The sequence below is a fragment of the Mauremys reevesii genome, linkage group 1 (assembly GCF_016161935.1).
Source record: "Mauremys reevesii isolate NIE-2019 linkage group 1, ASM1616193v1, whole genome shotgun sequence".
In the NCBI taxonomy this organism is placed as follows: domain Eukaryota; kingdom Metazoa; phylum Chordata; order Testudines; family Geoemydidae; genus Mauremys; species Mauremys reevesii.
This window is the reverse complement of record NC_052623.1, coordinates 55576099-55597904: the sequence shown is the minus strand read 5'-3', so window position 1 is coordinate 55597904 and position 21806 is coordinate 55576099. Positions and strand designations below refer to the sequence as shown.

At 42.7% G+C, this 21806-nt stretch overlaps 1 protein-coding gene across 6 annotated transcripts in view; it reads right to left on the bottom strand.

The window, feature by feature from the left end:
• Nucleotides 1-3566: 3566 nt before the first annotated feature.
• The window catches only part of NBEA (neurobeachin), an 831523-nt gene continuing 813283 nt past the window's right edge, over nucleotides 3567-21806 (bottom strand). For all 6 annotated transcript variants that reach the window (XM_039530859.1, XM_039530876.1, XM_039530902.1 and 3 more), the window contains 4 exons: nucleotides 11575-11676; nucleotides 7896-8092; nucleotides 6668-6819; nucleotides 3567-5366 (listed from right to left, as the gene is read on the bottom strand). In XM_039530859.1, the coding sequence (XP_039386793.1) occupies nucleotides 5276-5366; nucleotides 6668-6819; nucleotides 7896-8092; nucleotides 11575-11676 (542 nt within the window). In that variant the 3' untranslated portion in view covers nucleotides 3567-5275. The remainder of the gene's footprint in view (nucleotides 5367-6667; nucleotides 6820-7895; nucleotides 8093-11574; nucleotides 11677-21806) is intronic.

Genomic DNA, 21806 nt, shown 5'->3' with positions numbered 1-21806 from the left:
TATATATAATATATATATATATATATAAGTTAAGAAACAAAACAACACAACACGTTGAACCAGAAATCCTGTAACCCCGTAATTTTGTTAGTATTACCCTTTTCCCCTTCTTCCACCTTTTGTGAAACCCACTTGTGTCTGGGCTCATTTGGATGGTTTTTCAGGACAGGAACTTCCATTCCGTATTTGCACAGAGCATAGCACAGTAGGGTTTCTAGGCACTGCTGTGACAGTAAGAATTATTGTTAAATGGTCTTTTGTTTTATCACTTTCCTCCTAATGACACACAGTTAACTCTCTGACCATGAAAATGATTTTTTTCAAATAAATCTCACCTAATCTAATGCGGACAGTCTTCATGTAACAACATTCATAGGAAATCATTACATCAGAATGTCAAGTAGCTGTAAAACTACAGTATATTTTTAAGGACTCATCTTAAACAAAATAGCAGTTGACTTTTTTTACTTGATGGCATGCTGAGGCTGTGATTCTGGGTACTTTTTTGTGTTCATGTAACCAGAAGGTTACCAGACAAAAAAAAAAAAAATCCAGCCTCAGAAAGGCCTATCAGCTTTTCAGAGGGTTGATAAAGGAAGACAATTACCACAAATGTGTACTATATTTTAATACGGTTTTTGACATGACTCTAGTTTAGATAGATCAGGGGTTCTCATACTTCATTGCACCGGGACCCTCCTTCTGACAGTAAAGTTACTACATGACCCCTGGATGGGGGGGTGTCAGAGCCCAAGCCCCCCCCAGGTGGGGGGAAAGGGAGCTGCGGCCTGAACTCCCCTGCCCTGGTGGGGGGAGAGGGGAGCTGCAGCCTGAGCCCCACTGCCCCAGGTGGGGCCAGAGCTTGGGCTTCAGCTTCCGCTCTGGGTCCCAGCAAGTCTAATGCTGGCCCTGGCAACCCCATTAAAATGGGGTTGCAACTCATTTTGGGGCCCCGACCCACAGTTTGAGAACCACTGAGATAGATAATTGCTTGCCAGATATTTCTATTACAGTTGTCTATTGTTTTTATGCTAAGTGTCAGGTATCAAGAGATGCCAACATGGCCTTGATCAGACCTTCAACCTGAACAGAGGTCCATTGAAATGCATGCTATCTGCTCACAAGGATCCAAATGACAGGACTGCAGCCATAGGCAGATTTTTAAATCATAAGTTTACTTTCTTCAAACTTTTCTATTTCTTCTTTTTGCTGTTCAGAACAACTTTAGTATTTTCTCTTTACGTGTTGGTAATTTAAAGGATTAGGACTCAAACTGTGTATCTAGAGTTCTTCATTCCCTTCAGAGACTGAGGCCTGGTCTACACTACGTGTTTAAACCGGTTTAAGGAGCGTAAAACCGATTTAACGCCACACCCGTCCACACTAAGAGGCCCTTTATATCGATATAAAGGGCTCTTTAAACCGGTTTCTGTACTCCTCCCTAACGAGAGGAGTAGCGCTAGTATCGGTATTACCATATTGGATTAGGGTTAGTGTGGCCGCAGATCGACGGTATTGGCCTCCGGGTGGTATCCCACAGTGCACCACTGACCGCTCTGGACAGCAATCTGAACTCGGGATGCAGTGGCCAGGTAGACAGGAAAAGCCCCGCGAACTTTTGAATATTTCCTGTTTGCCCAGCGTGGAGCTCCGATCAGCACGTGTGGTGAGGCAGTTAAAAATCAAAATAAAGAAAGAGCTCCAGCATGGACCATGCGGATGTGATTGCTGTAAGGGCAGGCAAATCTGTTCTATCAGCGCTCCGTTACAGAAGACGAAATTCAAAATCATTTTTAAAAAATCTCCAGACAGACGCCATAGCAGGGACTCAGCTCACTGCTGCGTGACAAGCGTAACGGAAAGCCAAAGAATCAAATGGACACTCATGGCCTGGAGGACTCAAGCTATCCCACAGTTCTTGCAGTCTCCGAAAAGTATTTGCATTCTTGGCTGAGCTCCAAATGCTTCTAGGGTCAAACACAGTGTCCGCGGTGGGTCAGGGCATAGCTCGGCAATTTACGCACCCCCCCCCACCCACCCCCAGAAGTGAAAGGGAAAACAATCCTCTCGACTCTTTTACATGTCACCCTATCTTTACTGAATGCTGCAGATAGACACGATGCTGCAGCACTCAACACCTTGCTCCCCTCCCCGCCGCCATGGGTGGCTGATGATGCAGATGACGATGGGTATCAGTCATACATCAGCCTATTGGCACATGGGGCAGTGCAAAAGGACTGGTAACCACGCCGACTAGCATCCGTTAGGTCGATCAAGGGTGCCTGTCCCTAATTTTTTCTGGTAGATGGTGCAATATGGCTGGTAACCGTCTTCATCATAGCAACAGGGGGCTGAGCTCCATCAGCCCCCACCCTTCATGTGTAAAGAAAAGATTTAGTTGCCCCTGGACTAGCAGTGGGATGCTGGCCTTCTCTCCTACACACTGCTTAATGTCCTGTCTGGACTATCATAGCAGCTGGAGGCTGCCTTCCACTCATTTCTCACTAACAAGTCACTGTGTCATCACACAAGTGGGGGGGACAATGCTATGGTAGCCCAGGAAGGCTGGGGGTAGAATGGAATCAACAGGTGGGGTTGTTGCAGGAGCACCCTCTGTGAATAGCATACAGCTCAAAATTTCTGCTGGATCTGACACAGAGCAGCTGTGCTCTCTGGTTCTATGATACAGTGGTTCTCTAGTACACTTGCCCAAATTCTAGACAGGACTGATTCTATTTTTAGATACCAAAAAGGAGGGATTGACTCAGGGAGTTATTCCCAATTTTGGCTTTTGCGCCCCTGGCTAAGAACAGCCAGGGGCACTTATGACAGCAACAGATGGTGCAGTGCAAAAGGACTGGTAGCCACGATCATCTTATTACCAATTTATGGTATGGTAGATGGTGCAATATGGCTGGTAACCATCTCTGCTATCATGCAAAAGCAAAAGCATGCTGCTGTGTAGCACTGCTGAATCGCCTCTGTGAGCGGCATCTAGTACACATACGGTGACAGTCACAAAAGGCAAAACAGGCTCCATGATTGCCATGCTATGGCATCTGCCAGGGCAATCCAGGGAAAAAAGGCACGAAATGCTTGTCTGCCGTTGCTTTCCCAGCGGAAGAAGTGACTGACGACATTTACCCAGAACCACCCGCGACAATGATTTTTGCCCCATCAGGCACTGGGATCTCAACCCGGAAATTCCAAGGGGCGGGGGAGGCTGCGGGAACTATGGGATAGCTACAGAATAGCTACCCACAGTGCAATGCTCCAGAAATCGACGCTAGCCTTGGACCGTGGATGCACACCACCGATTTAATGTGTTTAGTGTGGACGCGCACACTCGATTTTATACAATCTGTTTTGCTAAACCGGTTTATGTAAATTCGGAATAATCCCGTAGTGTAGACGTACCCTGAGACCACAACCTCCAAGATATCCATTTTTATAGACACTGATTATAATAGAGAACATTTCTTAAAACTATTATTTATTTCCAGTGACGATGTGGATGTTTTGATGAAAAGTTCAATGAAATAAAAAACAATCACTGAATTCTTTGCATATTTTATTTTTCTTTTTTGGATTTCCAACTCACACACATCTGGCATATTTTACATCTTTGCAATAAAACATGGTTACAATAGCTTAAGGAATTTATATATCCAAAATATTTCACCATGATCTCAAGATGAAATGAACTTGTCTTCCAGATGTTCAGTATTCTCCCAATTCTAAGCTATAAACGCAAGATATTGCTTACAGACTGGTGATGAATAACTTAATCATTACGTTGATTCCCCATGATTTCAGAATCTTTTAAATACAAACAACAATGAAGAAGGAATTCAGTGCTAAAACTTACTAATACAAGGTGGATAACAAATAAGTAATCACATCAATAAATAATGATATGTTTCTGGTGCAAAGTGCCAATACAAAGAATCCATTATCATTTTAAATAAATGACTGCAAGTGAGTGTAAATTCTGAGAAAAATTACATTCCTGTTACATGCCTCATAGCCCTACCGACACAATATGTACATCTATGACAATACAGTCACCAAATATACAAAGAAGAAACATGAAGTAAAGTGTATATACCCCTGGGTGTGTAATTTGATCAGTACAATGTGTGGAAAATTATTCTGATAGTCATCATTACAGTATTGTAAAACATGAAGTGCCTTAGGCTGAGAATGTGACTTCCGGTGAGATTTTCAGAAGAACCTAAAAGAATAACTTATCTTTGCAATAAAAGCTAAGGTTGTTAAACAAACCAAGATATTCAGAGGAAAAATAAGAGAAAAATGAACTGAGGGCTCTCTTCCCTCAGTGGACAATATGCCAAATGTGATGAATCCAGAAGTATAACACTCTTGCCGTGTTGGGAGTCATTAAGCACTATAAAGCATTACAAGACTCTTGATGATATAATGAAAATCAGAACCTTTCCACTATGCTCCCTTTCTGACTTGTCTATAAGTTTAAAAGGGAAGAATTTAACTTTCATTGTATAAGTATGGCAAATGATGGCTTCTTATCCAAATGCTTCATGAGCAAAACTCCACTTGGAAGAGAATGAGTTTAGATTTAAAAAGTGAAAAACATATTTTGGTGAAAATGTCAAAATTATTGATTGCACCCAAATTCAACCCTTTAATGCAAGCTGCACCCTTAAATAGATCTCCAGTTTGATTTGTGTGAATACCCCTGTTCCATCAAGACATCAGGTTTAAAGTACATGCAAGTTGTAACTCCACAATAAAATTAAGAAACATTTTTGTTCTTTATACAAGGTTTTACTTTTACAAAAGTATCCCTTCAAAGTTAAGATGTGCATCTGATGTACAAAGTATCAAACATATTTTTTTTCTCAGCTTGAAAAGAGACTGGAAATGGGATGCATGTTAGATTCACAGACTAAACATCGTAACAACTGGACACAAGGTTCCTCAGAATTTTCGAAAGTCTCTTGTGGCGCATCCTACTACCTTTTCTCAATAAACAAAGATATATGAAATAATTACCAAAACATCTCCTAATTCATATAATTTACATGATACAAGCTTGCTTTTCAGCAGCTGGTGTTCAGTTGTGAAAAAACACACAAAATAAAATGGTTGCTGACTACAATGTACAGCTATTGCTGGGTGTAATGGAATGTACAACGGAGGTCAATGCAGACGTGTTTTTCCACCAGAGATTACGCCTTTCATTGTAGCACTTGTGCTCTCAGCTTTACCTTGGCTTTCAGTTCTTCATTCAGCTTCAGTATCTGTTCTGATGCTCATAATGCCACCGATTAAAATCTATATTAAAAGCTACAATGCTACCAGAAGCCATGCCAGTAATCAGAGTTCTGAAAAAGGTAAAAAGATAGATACTGTACTTGTTACATTTTTTACCCATATATTAGTCATCTTTTAACTTTCAAAAACTGCAGGTTACGCTGAATATTAAAAATAGCAACAGAACAGGGGCTTCTCTTTGACAGTTACATATAAATGCATATTGCACTAATTAGGTGTTCTTAAAAAGTTTCACAATGAATATACTCCTAGTTTCTTTCTTTAGCAGAAATAATTGTGATGAGTTTCTAGTTACAATTGACACCTTTAATTGTGAGTCTGAGTTTTTCTTATCTGCCTCCTACAACTGGATCTTGGATGTCAACCAATTGCTGATACCAAACAATACAAAATGCATTCTATCTGTCCCCACTTAAATGAGAATAATTGTGTGCTGAAAGTAAGCCTGTGCTTATGTGCATTGCTGAAATGGGGTTTCAGAACCCAGCTTTAGAATCGAGAATAGAGAAATTAGTCTAGTAAAAAGAATCTGCTATATTTGCTTATTGTAAACAAGAAGCTATAGAACGCTGTACAGCACTGTAACATAAAATGGTAGAATTCCAAGAGTAAATAAGCCTCATTTTGTAAGTTAGTTTTGATTTGGCTGAGACAGAAATCTTGTTTCAGATCATCAAATGATCCACAAATAAATTGATGTATGGATATTTTTGGTGCTGTATCAAACAGTGGCACATAGTATAAAAATTCTAAAAAGTATAAGAAAAAAGCTGAAATGAATACTATAGGATTTTTTAAAAATCTATGTATCCTTCACATTTCATGAGAGTGAGTTTTGCTGACAAACACCATACTGGCAAATGATGCAAAAACTAAACCCACTCACAACCCGGTATAAATACATCAGTAAGACTTACATTGTAATCACACTAAAATAGGAGATTCAGAGATCAGGCTCATACATCCCTGCATTGGTCAGTGATAATACAATACTCACTCAGGCCCTGATCCTGCAAACACTTATGCATATGCAATCAAGCCAGATCCTTAGCTGCCATAAATCAGTGTATCGCAGATGAAGTCAATGTAATTTCCTGATTTACACTAAGAGAGGAAATGGTGCATGGGACTATGTGTCTGCTTAAAGTTAAGCAGATGTATAAGTGCCTATAGGATCAGAGCCTAAAATGTCAATTCAGCTAGATCAACAGGAAATAACTGAGAGCATAGTTGTATCACATATTTTAAATTAAGTATAACAGTAGTTCGACATGCTAACATCAAAGAAACAGTATTTAATAGTTTTGTTTAATATTTACCGGATGATTTTAATTCTAATGCAGCAACTCACCTCTGATCATGAGACAAGTCCATTGCTCTAATGCCAGCATCACAGCCAGGGTAAATATAGAGCTGTTTAAAATCACAAGCCTGCCACACTTCCACTACTCCATTGTCCCCCCCAGTGACCAGGTTCTGTCCATCACTGCTCAGGAGGATGGCCTTCAGAAGAGACAAACAAAACCAGTAATTTCAGTTAATATTGGGGGGAAACTGACAAGCAGCCCCACAAATAGCTTTCACTAATTAAGTGTATGTTTATGTTTCTGACCACATTTAAAGGTGAAGAGAAATACTTAAAAATAACAAAAACTGTTTAGGGCCCCCAAATCGTCATTGAATTACCTGCGTGCCTTTAAAATGACAAATAAATAAATTTCATCTGTGACCTACAAAGCTTTTCAGTGCCAAGACTTAAGTTCAGCATGCCAAACTTGTGTTTGCCCTGCAGTATTTGATGCCATCACGAACACCTAAGGCAGAGCAGAGATCTGCATTCCTTACACTGCTTCAAGTGCTACTGATAGAACAGGGCCTGAATTCATGTCTTTGCTAATAAGTAAAGAAGGAATTAATTACAAACAATTTTGTTCTAAAGACATATTTCCCACTGAAATTTATGTCTGAACTTACATTCCAGGAATCGTCTGGTATCATAAACAATTTGTTCTTACTTATTTTGAAAAAGCATGAGTTCACTGCTGACTTGAGATGGACATAAAATAATTTCCATTTGAACATTAAATTTTCTGAGAACAGCAATTTTACATGTGTTATTTTCTCAGGGGTGAAAGTAAGATAAAAGACTTACCCATCCGGGGGCCTTGGGCAGAAGGGATGGGGTTGGGGTCAGCCTCCCCCAGCCAGCCCTTCCATGCTGCCCGGTCTGCACTGACTGGGGCTCTGGTGGCAATTTAAAGGGCCTGGGGATCCGGCCGCTGCCGTGGTAGGGGTAGCAGCGGCCGGGAACCCTGAACCCTTTTAAATCGCCAGGCCCCAGGGCAGCTGCCCCTTTTGCACCCCCCTGTCGGCAGCCCTGCTGGTAGGGTGCCTACCCGTTGGTGCTTTAACGTGGGCTGTGTACGGGCCAGTACCAGTGGCCATTTCTTACTGGTATGCCGTACCGGCCCAAACTGGCCCAATTACACCTCTATTTTCTCTAAGTAACATTTCAAATACATTCCATTTATTTTAAAAAAGGAGTGCAGTGTCAAACGGCTGTTTGCATTTAGATTTACCCTGGTTGAGTCATTGATCTCCATCTGAGCTAAGAGTTTGCCATTAATGCTGAAATTGCTGAACCGTCCTCGCTCATAGTAGATGATGCAGTGGCCTTCACTAGATACTGAAATTAAGCGAGGGTACAAGCAGTTTTCAGTTCCTTCAAGTGCTCTCAGCAAATCTCCAGTGATTGTGTGTACCAGACAAGGACCTTCTGTACATTGAAAACAATAAAATATATTATACAGATGCTCATGTCACAAACTATATGCAGTATGCATACTGACAATATGTCCAGACATAGGAAAACATAGTCCTTGACCTAAAAAGATTACAGTCTACTACAGCAACAACGAAGCAGGTGGCAGCAGATGGAGGAAAAGGATACAGCTTATCAGCAAAGTGCTATTTTTTTTTAATTTACTTTACATGTTAACTACTTTCAATTGTATTTTAACCCTTTTCTAATAATTAATCTTTGCAAACTCCTTCCCGCTTCCTCCTAACTGTTCAGAAGTCTGTCAAGCTGCATTCCCCCTTGTTAATGTGAACTCATTCCATCCCACCCCCTTCAAACAGCAAAACAGATGGGGCCCTATCAGTGTAAGGTAGAGAAGGCTCCCTGAGGACAAGGTAGCCACGTCACTACGTGTTCCTCCTGCAGTAACTGGCAGTTCCTGTAGGTCTCCTCCCCGCATGGATGTATAACATGCACAGATTTTAATACTGAATTATTATTACAGTGGATGTAATTAAAAAGTCAACATTTGTGACTCCCTACTGATTGTGGTAGATGGTATTTTCTAAGGAGTTTTTAATGGTGCGCAGTAAATATGCTTTTTCTTCAGGTAAATTTGAATGCCATTTTTTAGTGTTGTTGGTAACAAAAAAGAAGTATAAAAGCAAGAACATACTTTTTAAGTACTGGGCTCATCAATTTCCATTTAAGCATTTTTTTTTCCCAAGTGAGGTAGTGGAAATCTCTTTGGGAACCTAGATATAGCTTCTGCGAGAAGAGAAATAGTCTCTTCTGTGACAGGGGTAACAAGCCAAACTCCTTAAAAGCAGCACAATCTCTCTCTTAAAGAACTTGGGCCCTGATACAGCAGCTGGATTCATGCACCTGCTTAGAGCTCCACTAACTTCAGTGAGCTTCAACACATGGGCCTGCCCATTTAGATCCAGTTGCAGAATCTGGGACCTAGTTTGTGAATTCTTTGGGAAAGGGACTATGTTTTCCTAGATTTTTGTATGGGTTCTAATACAATGAAAGTCCAATCCTTACTGAGGCCATTTGACACTACCTCAATAGAAAAAATAATAGTCTCAAACTGCTGTTTGTCAACTTCAGAAACAGTAAAAGAAACGCAGGAAAGTTGCAAGACACAGACAGAGCCAGTTTTAGAACAATTAAAAACTAGATTACTCAAAAGAAAAGAGCAATGTATTAATATTTAAACAGACTGACAAACTGGCTGTTTCCTTGGCCCACATGAACCACCATAAGAACATAAGAACATAAGAAAGGCCGTACCGGGTCAGACCAAAGGTCCATCTAGCCCAGTATCTGTCTACCGACAGTGGCCAATGCCAGGTGCCCCTGAGGGAGTGAACCTAACAGGCAATGATCAAATGATCTCTCTCCTGCCATCCATCTCCATCCTCTGACGAACAGAGGCTAGGGACACCATTCCTTACCCATCCTGGCTAATAGCCATTTATGGACTTAGCCACCATGAATTTATCCAGTCCCCTTTTAAACATTGTTATAGTCCTAGCCTTCACAACCTCCTCAGGTAAGGAGTTCCACAAGTTGACTGTGCGCTGTGTGAAGAAGAACTTCCTTTTATTTGTTTTAAACCTGCTGCCTATTAATTTCATTTGGTGACCCCTAGTTCTTGTATTATGTGAATAAGTAAATAACTTTTCCTTATCCACTTTCTCAACATCACTCATGATTTTATATACCTCTATCATATCCCCCCTTAGTCTTCTCTTTTCCAAACTGAAGAGTCCTAGCCTCTTTAATCTTTCCTCATATGGGACCTTCTCTAAACCCCTAATCATTTTAGTTGCTCTTTTCTGAACCTTTTCTAGTGCTAGAATATCTTTTTTGAGGTGAGGAGACCACATCTGTACACAGTATTCGAGATGTGGGCGTACCATGGATTTATATAAGGGCAATAATATATTCTCAGTCTTATTCTCTATCCCCTTTTTAATGATTCCTAACATCCTGTTTGGATGGGGACAGGGACAGAAGAAGAAAGAAATAAAGGAAATCATGTGATTCAGGATTCTGGGTTGAGATCCCAATGCCTGATGGGACAAAAACAGTGTCGCGGGTGATTCTGGGTACATGTCGTCAGCCCCCCCCATGAAAGCCACGGCAGACAATCGTTTCGCGCCTTTTTTCCTGGGTTACCTGAGCAGACGCCATACTATGGCAAGCATGGAGCCCGCTCAGCTCACCATCACCGTACGTCTCCTGGGTGCTGGCAGATGTGGAACTGCATTGCTACACAGCAGCAGCTCATTGCCTTTTGGCAGCAGATGGTGCATTACGATTGGTAGCCATAGTTGTCATATTCCTGGGTGCTCTTTTAGCCGACCTCAGTGAGACCGGTTGGGGTGCCTGGGCAGACATGGGAGTGACTCAGCCAGGTCATTCCCATCTTCTGGCGAGCAGCCAGAAGATGATGATGGCTAGCAATCGTAATGCATCATCTTCTGCTGAGCACCCAGGAGATGACGATGGCTAGCAGTCATAGTGCACCATCTGCTGCCAGCCTAAGATGTAAAAGATAGATGAATCAAAACAAGAAATTGACCCGATTTGTTTTGTGAAATCAATGGCCTGCTAAACCCAGGGTTTGGGTTCAATCCTTGAGGGGGCCCATTCTGTGTGACAGTTGTTTGTGTTTCTCCTTGATGCAAAGCCACCCCTTTTGTTGGTTTTAATACCCTGTAAGCCATGTCATCAGTCACCCCTCCCTCTGTCAGAGCAACGGCAGACAATTGTTTTGCGCAAAACCAGGTGGGGAGGTGACGGCAGCGCGGTGACGAGAGGGACATGGTCATAGACTTCTCACAAAGTACAGGCCGGGCAATGTGCCCTGGCAATGTGCGCATCATACTGATGAGCGCTGCAAGAGCTCTGCAAACACGCTGGCCAAACAGGAAATGAAATTCAAAAGTTTGCAGGCCTTTTCCTGTCTACCTAGCCAGTGCATCTGAGTTGAGAGCGCTGTCCAGAGTGGTCACAATGGAGCACTCTGGGATAGCTCCCAGAGGGCAATACCGTTGAATTGCATCCTCACTATCCTAAATTCGACCCGCCAAGGCCGATTTCAGCGCTAATCCCCTCATCGGAGGTGGAGTAAAGAAATTGATTTAAAGAGCCCTTTAAGTAAAAAAAAAGAAGGGCTTTGTTGTGTGGATGGGTCCAGCGTTAAATCAAGATAACGCTGCTAAATTCGACCTAAAGTCATAGTGTAGACCAGACCTAAGTGTCATATGTATCAATAGAAAATATGTTCAGAGTTGGCAACTGCTGAGACTATCAGAATTAAAATATGTCTTGGTTGAGGAGACTTAGGATAATTAAATTGCACTTGGCTCAAGGGTACACTGAAAAACACTCACTGAAGGAGACTTTGAAATTTTTAAAACTTAAACTGTAAAATGACTTCTGACCTTTAGCACCACTGATAACAAGTCCCAGCTCTGCACAGACCGATACACAGACAACTTCATGGTCATGACCAGTTAGAACAGCTCTAGGAGCAGGATAATCACCTGTAAAAAAACAATAGTAAGGAATTACAAACCATAAATGTTTCAGCAACAAAGGAGGCGTTTTGCTGCAATTTGTTTTAAATCATTAAGCATCAGAGGAAGGTGCAATCTGCATAAATGTCTCATTCTTGGGTTTTCTGTGCAGAACTGCATTTAAACCTCATCAAGGCTCTCATAAAGCAATACTTCAGTGCTCACTTGTTCACATAAATATACCTCTATTATTTAGTAACAGTGGGAGGTGTGCTGTGCATGCTGCACAGGATGACGATAAGATACTGGAAATCTGTGCTATGTATTCTAACTATACGGAAAAGAGATGCATTCCAGAGACACATGGAGTATGGCACTATTAAAGGTAATAGTAAAACAATGATATGCAATGGAACATAGCACATACTTCTAGAAAATAAACTTAGAAAAATTATGGTGGATTTCTGAATCCCTTCATGATTTTGTATTATACATATTTCTGAATGTCTATTACATCAAGATTTAAAATACAGGAAAACAAACAGCTGGATGTGTAATTATGAATTTATTTACAGATGTGTGTGCGTATGACACAGGTACTTCACACACTGACAGTCAGCTACACACATTAAAAAAGAGGTTACTTACCTGTACAGTAACTGGAGTTCTTTGAGGTGTTTTGTCCCTGTGGGACCTACACCTCAGGATGTGCGAAGATTTTTTGTCAGCAGTGTCCAGAAGTTCATGCCTGCCCCCTGCATATCCTCATGCTCCAGTGTGAGGGTATATAGGGATGGGCAGACCCACTGCTGCTCAAGTTTCTTCTCAACCATGAAGCCCAGAAATAAGACTGCAGCAGAGGGGAAGAGGAGCAGATGAGGAGCACCCATAGGGACAAAACATCTTAAAGAACTCCAGTTACTGAACTGGTTAAGTAACCTCTCTTTTTTTCTTCCAGTTGTTGTCCCTATGGGTGCTCCACCTCATAAGACTCCTAAGCAGAGGAGGCAGATTCAGTAGATCAAAAAACAGCTTTGCTACAGGTCACATCCACCCTGGAAGCAGGTATGATAGTGTAGTGCTGGGAAAATGTGTGAACAGATGACCAGGTGGTGGCTGTGCATATGTCCATGACAGGTATATTCTGAAAAGGGCTTTGGAGTTGGATTGAGCCCTAGTGGAATGAGCAGTCACTTTAAGTGGGGGATGCATTTCAGAAGCTTCATAACAAGCTAAAATGTACCCTGAAACCGATTTTGAGTAGAAATAGGCTGTTCCATCATTTTTTCTGTGAAAGAGACAAAGTCTGGGAAAGCCGTGAAAGACTGAGTGCTATATCAAGGTAGAAGTCAAGAGACCTACACACATCCAGGGTATGAAGATGAGCCTCCTTTCTCGAAGAGTGAGGCTTGGGGTAAAATACTGTCAATTGAATGTCCTGATTGTTGTGGAATTCTGATGAGATCTTAGGCAGGAAATGAGGATGGGGACATAGAGTCATTTTATCATAGTATAAAATTGTGTAAGGAGGGTCAGCCATGAATGCCTCAAGTTCTTTCACCCTCCTGGACAAAATGATGGTTATAAGGAATGACTTATTGAAGGATAAATGAAGGAATGAACAGCTCCCCAGGGGTTCAGATAGAGGTTTTCTTAAGGCACTGAGATCTAGGCTAAGGTCCCAAGGTGGAATAGGCTGCTTGAGGTGAGGAAAAAGGTTACACAAACTCTTAAGGACCCTAAGAGTGTTAGGGTGTGCAAAAACAGAAATCCCTTGACCTGTGGATGAAAAAGGCGGTGGATGAAAGTAATGGCAGCTAGATGCACCTTAATGGAACTCATTAACAAACCCTGTGTTTTTTAATTCAGCTGGTAATTGAGTATGTTCCTGAGGTGAGACTCATGAAGGATATACAGATCGATTGGCACATCAGGCTTGGAAACGCCTCCACTTTTGCAGGTAGTTTTTCCTCCTGGTGGATGTTTCTACTGCTCAGGAGTACATTCTTAACTTTGAGAGAACAGTCTAATTCTATGCCTGAGAACCATTGAGGAGCCAGACCTTGAGGTGCAGTGATGAGAGGCTGGGGTGGGTTATGGTGCTTGATTCTTGTGCTAGGAGATCTGCTGCCAGAGGAAGATGAAGAAGCAAAACTGATATGGGAACCATGCTTGCCTCAATCTTGATGGTGCTATGAGGATAGCTAATGCTCCCTCTTGGTTTACCTTATTCAGAGCCATGAGGATCAATGGTGTTGAAGAGTAAGCATACTGCAAGGTGCAATGTCAAGGAACGAGAAGGCTGTCCCCCATCAGGTTGTGACTGTAATCTCCCCTCGAGCAGAAGCAGTTTTTGGCGCTTTGTGTTGGATGGCACTGCAAAGAGAGCTATTTCTGGGATGCTCCAAAACTAACAAATCATCTGAAAGACCAGATTGCTGAGTTCCCACTCACAGTCATGGCAAAAGTGTTTCCACAGGGAGTCTGCCATGCTGTTTTGTAGTCCCGTCAGATAAACTGCTGAGATGTCTATGTGCTGGGACATGCAACAGTTCCATTGCCTTATTAACTCTGCATGTAGGCATTGGTATCTTGCTCCTCCTTGATGATTTATATAGTATATGGCCACTGTGTTGTCCAACATTATTTTGGCTGAGTGGCCCCTGATGCTAGGTAGGAAGTGATCAAACATACAGCAAACTACCCTGAGTTTGAGAATGATGATGTGGAGTGACGACAATTAGGGAGTCCAATTGCCTTGGGTTCTGAAATTCTGGAGATTTCTTTACCATCCTGAATTGCTTTGTAAAGATAATAGGTGTTCAGAGCCTGAGGTCCAGGACTGGTCTTCAATCTCCTTTTTGTCTTGGGAACCAGGAATGTGCTTTTCTTCCTTGGCTGGAAATTGAAGAGGTGAGGCATGCTGGTTGAAGCTGGGGACAAAGCCTGGAAGCAGCCAATGTCTGTAATATGATTCTTTGTGAACTGGGTTTAATGTGAAAAAAAAAAGCTGCAAGTAAGGTATAAACTCACCTTTCACAGCATTAACCTCTCCTATTAAATCAGGAGGTGTACAAAACTGGCAGGTGATCTGGCTTTTTAGCTAGGGAGAGCAGATATCTGCGAAAAGCAGAAAGAGACATGTGCTTTGTGAATCTGACCAGGGAGTTTGAGGTTGAGTTTCAGTGGTTTCTTTGTCTATGTGGCTTTTATATCTCCAAGGGTATCATGTGTGGGGTGGAATAATCTGAGGAGATGATGCAAACAATCTTATGGATTTTCCAGTCTGTTTTTCCCTTCTGTGAAAGGGGACTGTGACAGTTTGGGAAATCAGTATATGTACAATTCATGAATGTTGTTTGAGATTATGAACTGCGGCTCAGATTCTCAAAGGTATTTAGGTTCCCAACTTCCACTGATTTCAATGCCTCCTAACTTCTATAGATTGATTTAAATGGAAGTTAGAAGCATAAATATCTTTGACGATCTGGATTTCTGTATATATAGTTGTGTCAGACTGCAAACTCTATTTTGAATTTGGGCTTTGTCTGCCTTCTGTCTTTGTACCTCCAGGTTGGACTGGACTTCTAAGGGATGGTGACACAGGGCTAACCACAAAAAAGTCATTAAATCTTGATAGTCTTCTATTCCAGTGCAAGCACACTTAGACAAAGAAGGTGGCCTTACCAAGAAAACTGGTCCGCCCAGGTAGATGGTAACTGAACAACAGATCACCTAGAGGATGACTTTGATTACCTGACAAGTGGGGATTGGAACTGTATAAAAGGAAGACTCACAAGCTGAGAGAGAGAGAGAGAGAAAAGAACAAGCAACTGCGTCCATACGCACAACCCAATGCTTCGGAGGAGAAGTCAAGTGAAGGAGATGAGATCCTGGACACTCTAGAGGACTCTGATCAAATCCCAAAGAACACCCAACAGCAGTGAGGAAACTAAAGCAGGGAAGGACACATAGTATATTTATTTCTGGACCTGTACATCTCTTGTGCTCTGTAAAGGATAAAGTTATTGCTTTAGAATTCTTTTAGCAAAGTCTGTCTATTATGTGCTTCAACCATCATATATCCATGGAGAAATTAAATGTAAACCAGAGTGCTCACAGGGATGGAACTCTGTGAAAGGGTGTGCTTAAACTACTGGAGAGTCTGAGATATCAGCACTTGTCCTGGGTGCAAGGTCCCACATCTGTGAGGGGAAACAGACAGAGTCTGTGCCCATGAAGTGTGCCATGGAGACAAAGACACAGTAACTGGAGCCTACCAAGATCAAGGAAAGTTTAAAAGCATGTGGGCCCGGCGTGTGGGACCCACACACAGCAGCCTGGTGAGTGTCCCGCAGGGGAAGCTTTCCCAGGGCTGCGATGGGGACAATCTAGGCCCAAGTGTTTATTTGGTTGAAAAGTTACTGTGATTCAGTATTGCCAACTCTTGCGATTTCATCGTGACTCTAGTGATTTTGGGTGTTTTTTACCCATCTCATGAAAACATGATGAAAAGATGCCAACTCATGAATTTTCCCTTATTCAAGATGGCCACCATCTCCTATTACTGTCAATGGGGCTAAAGCCAGCAAGATGCTCACCATTTCCCGACAGTTTACATGCATGTAGGAGTCCAGCTACCTTTAATAAAGTGGGCTGCTACTTTCTACTGTTTTCAGTGAAACTGAAGCCATGCCCACATGGCTTCCATGCTATGATTCAGGAGGCTAGAGAGGACATGGACTGTGAGGAGCTGTGGAGACACTATGAAAGGTAGATGAGGAGAGTGAGGAAGAGCAGGGTCCAGGGGGAGCAGAAGGCAGATTTAGGAGGTGCAGAAGGGAGGTTGAGGATGTGGGAGGCAGGAGGGAGACTGAGGAAGGAGTGGGACAGAAGGGAGGCTGAGGAGGGTGCAGGAGGCAGGAGGCAGGCTGAGGATGTGGGAGGCAGGAGGGTGGCTGAGGAGGATGCAGATGACAGTTCCCCAAGTCATGGGGTAGTGGTGAGTAAAGGGAGTCCCCTCTGAGCAGCCAGGGTAGTCAGTCTGGAACAGACAGAATCACAGGATTTTGGCACCTGCAAGAGGAGCTCTTGCAATGGTACAAGAAGCAGCTCTGATCCCACGATTTCTCCTCTACTTGGGATCCAGGAAGAGATGAAGTCCCAGGAAGCAGTGAGGGGGGGAAGTGCTACTGGGTCTGGGGAAAGGGAGAAGCACTTTGGGGCAGCAAGACAGGGGATCGGGGGACTCAAGACAGCAACAGGAAGTGTATGGCAGTCCCCCTGTTTTAGGGGTGAGGCGAGGGTAAGTGGCGTCTCCATCTGAAAAACCAGGGAGAGGTGTGCAGTTTGTGTGCATTAAAGGTTGACTTTCAACCTAAATTATCACACACACATAGCCAGAAGAGCAGAGGAAAGTTAAAAAGCCAAAAGACAGACTAAAAATATGGCTTGATGATGTTTTAAAAATGTTTTATGATTTATGGGGCCAATCTCATGGGGTTCTTTTGGGATCCGACTCATGATTTTTGATCTCTTGATCAAATTATTATAAAGTATTAAAGGTAAGGGGAACTACCCAATATCATTAGACTGTGAGAAAACTAATAAATGGTTAAGTTAAATTATCTCATGTGCTTTTAAATTCTGAAAGAAAAGCAGAACACAATTTGTAACAAGATTTTTTCCTTATACTTTGCCAATGACAGCAGTATATTATCTGTAACATGTTATTCTGGAATAGCAAAACATAAGAACACACTGAAGCTGCAAACATTTAATTTTAAATCAGCAAGACAGCATGAATGTAGAAAAGCAAACATTTTTATAATTAAACTGGATGTGATCTATGATCCCTTTGATTTGCAAACATTAAAGCCTATACAGACTGACAGTGTTCCTAACTGCAGATTTTAAAACATCCTATTTTTGAATATACTTCATAAATTTGTAAAATGTAGTCACAGAATTTGATTATTTGGAGTAACAGTTAAATGGTTACAAAAATACAATATTTCCCTTCAGGGCTCAAAGAAAGAAAATAAAATTATAGTCAGTGATATTTTCTACTGGGAAAACTGCAGCATGGGAAAGAGAACCTCACCCACATTACATTTCATTGCAAAGAACAGATGTCATGAACCTCAGCAATCATTCAAAATCTAGCAAAATATTCTGTCACTGTCACATCACAACTGATAGATGCAGCTAGAGGTTAAAGGCTATGGCACAGAGGGAGCTGAAGGTGAAACTACCCCACTATGAATTGAAACACCATTACTATAAGCTCATAGTAATTTTCCCAATGTGGCACCTCTGCAAAAGAATCGTTATGGGGTAAACAAAGATAAAATGCACATAAGACTGAGTACTCTCTTCAGGCAACTGAGTTCTTCAGCAAGGTTTAAAATAAAAGACATCTTCTGTTCTCTATGACAAAAATGCAATGCATAATGCATCTGTAAAGCTCTTCTGTGGAAGATGCCATGCTCTTATAGTAAAAAAAAGAAATATGAACAATGTCATTATTTGTTCTGATGCACTGGGTTTTCTCACCATTATAATGCCACTTACAGGAAGTAATATATACCTATTACTATAGGGAAATATCTCCTACTCTTCTTTTGGAAAAAAGGCCTGATTTACAGATAGGGTCAAATTCTGTTCACATTGCATCACTGACTTTGATGGGAACAAGACCAGGCCTATAACTGAGCTATAGATGTTGAATTCAATAAATACGCATATGCTACAGAAGCATCTTATGATGCCTTTGCAGAAACAAACCACATAAAATAAATGCATCAAAAGGTGCTATATTTTGGAAGTTGATTAAAATAATCACCTTTAGTTTTTTTAGTCACAAAACATGCACACATTTTGACAAAATTACCAGGTTACGTCTGAAAATGATGGAGCTATCGAGTTAGGGAAAGTTGCCCAATTACAATGAGTTGATGTTTTAGGAAGAAAGATTTTTGATAGTATTAAGTTCAAGACAAGCTTCACAGTATCTCGTCTTGGCAGAACTGTTCCATTACTTGTTCAGAAACATGAATATTGTAGAGCAGGGGTCGGCAACCTATGGCACGCGTGCCAAAGATGGCATGCAAGCCGATTTTTATTGGCACGCTGCTGCCTGCCGGAGTTGCCTCCCGCAGGGGAAGGGGGCAGAAGCTTGGTCCTGCTGGCTCCCCTGCCTCTTTCCGCAGTGTGCTGGGTTCCTGCCCCTCCTCCTCCTCCTCTCCATCCCTCCCTTCCTGCTGGCTGATCAGCTGATGGCCCTTGCGAGGAAGGGGGTCGGGGAGCAGTGGAGTCAGCGTGCTCGCTGCTCCCAGCGGAGGCAGAGAAGAAGCGGGGGCAGGGCCTTGTGGAAGGGATGGAATAGAGGCATATCCTCTCCAGCCCCCTGCCGTGAGCACCCCACGACCCCAGCCCACACCCCCAACCCTCTGCCCTGAGCCCCCTCACACACACCCAGCCCTCTGTCCTGCAGCCCCGCACACACCCCAGGCCCATGCCTTGAGCCCCGCACACACCCCAGGTCCCTGCCCTGAGCCCTGTACCCCCTTCACACACACCCAACCCTCTGCTTGACTCCTTCACCCCCCCACACCTTATGCCCTGACACCTGCACACCCCTCACATGCCCCCAGCCCTCTGCCCTGACTTTTGCACCCCCCCACATACCCAGCCCCCCACATCCCATGCACCCCCCACATCCTGACTCTTGCACCCCCCACATCCCCATCCCCACCCTGAGCACCAAATGGGAGCTCCTGCACCAACCCCCCACATTCCCACCTGCACCGCTTGCACCAAATGGGAGCTGCCCAGGTAAGTGCCCCACACCCAAACCTCCTGCCCCAACCCTGAGCCTCCTCCCTCATTCTAGCTCCTGGCCAGACCCTACACCCCAATCCTCAGCCTGCTCCTTCACCCCCAGCCCTGTGCTCAGTGCACCCCCACCCTCAGCTCAGTGCAGAGAGAGAGGAAGAGAATGGACCAGACCCAGGGAGAAGGTAGGTACCCACTGTATGTGGGCAGGGCCAGGACCCCAGACCAGCAACGGGCTGAGCGGGGCCGACAGCTGGAATCCCGGCTGGCAGGAGCCGGTAGATGGAACCCCTGAGTGGCAGCCAGCCCCGCACAGCCCGCTGCCAGTCTTGGGTTCTGGCTGCCAGACCCTTGCCAGCCGGGGTCCCGGCTGCGGCCCCGCTCAGCCCACTGCCAGCCTAGGTGAACAGAACCCCAGACCAGCAGTGGGCTGAGTGGGCTGGCAGCATAAGATCAACATTTTAATTTAATTTTAAATGAAGCTTCTTAAACATTTTGAAAACCTTGTTTATTTTACAACAGAACAATAGTTTAGTTATATAATATATAGACTTATAGAGCGAGACCTTCTAAAAAACATAAAAATGTATTACCGGCACATGAAACCTTAAATTAAAGTGAATAAATGAAGACTTGGCACACTGCTTCTGAAAGGTTGCTGACCCCTGATGTAAAGCTTTAGACACCCACAAAAATCACCATAGGCAATTGTCATAGGTCTCACCCCCACTTGGAACTGTTGGGCTTCAATGTGGGGACCTGACTTGGTTTCCCTCTAAACTAAAATCCTAGTTTAGATCTAGTAAGCTGCCACCACTCAATCAGATATGTGGATTGAGACACAATCCTTCCCCAAAATCCTAGGGGATTCCAAGAGCCCCAAATCCATGGAGGTCTTACACCCAGGAGAAATAAACCATTCCCCCTGCTTGCTTCCTCCCCCCTCCCTTTTCCTAGAAGAGATACCGGGATCTAAATACAGAGGGATACCTCCCCCTTCTCTTTCCCTGAGAATCCACCCAAGGAAAGACCAAACAAGTCCTTAATAGAAAAGAAAAGAATTTATTAAAGAATAAAAAGAAAGTAACTTGTCTCTGTAATCCAAGATAGAACCATACAGGGTCTAAACTTATCAATCTCTGGAGAGAATCCCCCCCTCCCCCTTTCTTTCTCAGTGAAAGCAAAGTAACAGGAAACAGGAATAAAGAATTTCCTTTAGCAAAACACACAATTGCAAATGTAGAAATCAAATTATAAGACTAATTCGCCTTTCTAATTAATACTCACTATTTAATAGTAGAAACTACTCCAGGAGAACTTGGAGACATGACTGACCTCTCTTAGATCCAAAAAGAGCTCTCTGAGCAAACAAGGAACACAGACAAAGGCTTCCCTCCACAGAGATTTGAAAAAAATCTTGTCTCTGATTGGTCCTCTGGTCAGGTGGTCATCAGGTACTGCATGTTAACCCTTTACAGGTAAAAGAGACCTTAACCCTGATCTGTTTATTTATGACAGCAATGGACTGTGAATATTGCATAGGTGGAAGAAAGCTAAAAAGAGGAATGTAGTGTGCTCCAATACAGAGAGCACAGGTCTTGGAGTCAGGACAGATGGCTTCTGATCCTGGCTGGGCCACTAACTTGATAGGTGAATTTGGACAAATAACTTAACTTCACTTTGCTTTACTGTTCCCATCTTTAAAATGACAGGTAGTGATACCTTGCTTTGAGAACTATTGATACAAATATTATATACATGCTAAGTACTTTTTATTGCATTTCTTCCGATGTGTGAGATAGAGCACTGAAATTAGTGTCTTATCTCAACATCAGAGCCCCAAAAGGGCTCACTTACCATAGTATACAGGACAACGGTGGAGGCATATTTTGGTCACCATACAAAGATGAGAATAGGTGAAGGTAAGGCAAATAGCTTCATGCCAACTTTCTTTGGATTGACACAGTGGAACACTGAAGGGGCCTGATTTACAATGAGGTTCTGAAGCCTAGTGTCTGTTATAGACACATTTTGGATGAACAGAAGCAAAAAGCCAAGTTCAAAAACTGGGATTTAAATTGCACTAACATGTAATAGTTTAAATAAACATTTACACATGCAAGCAGATAATACATATACAAACATATCTGTGCAGGCATCTACCTAGTTGAGTCCACATGGTGCAAGATGTTTTGGGATACGTTTTTAAAATTCTGCCCTTTCAAGGTTTAAACATTGCAAATATAGGGTATTAAAAATCAAAATATAAAGGGAAGTTTTAGTGGCTCTTCTGAGTCTAAAATAATTCCTCTTTCAGATAT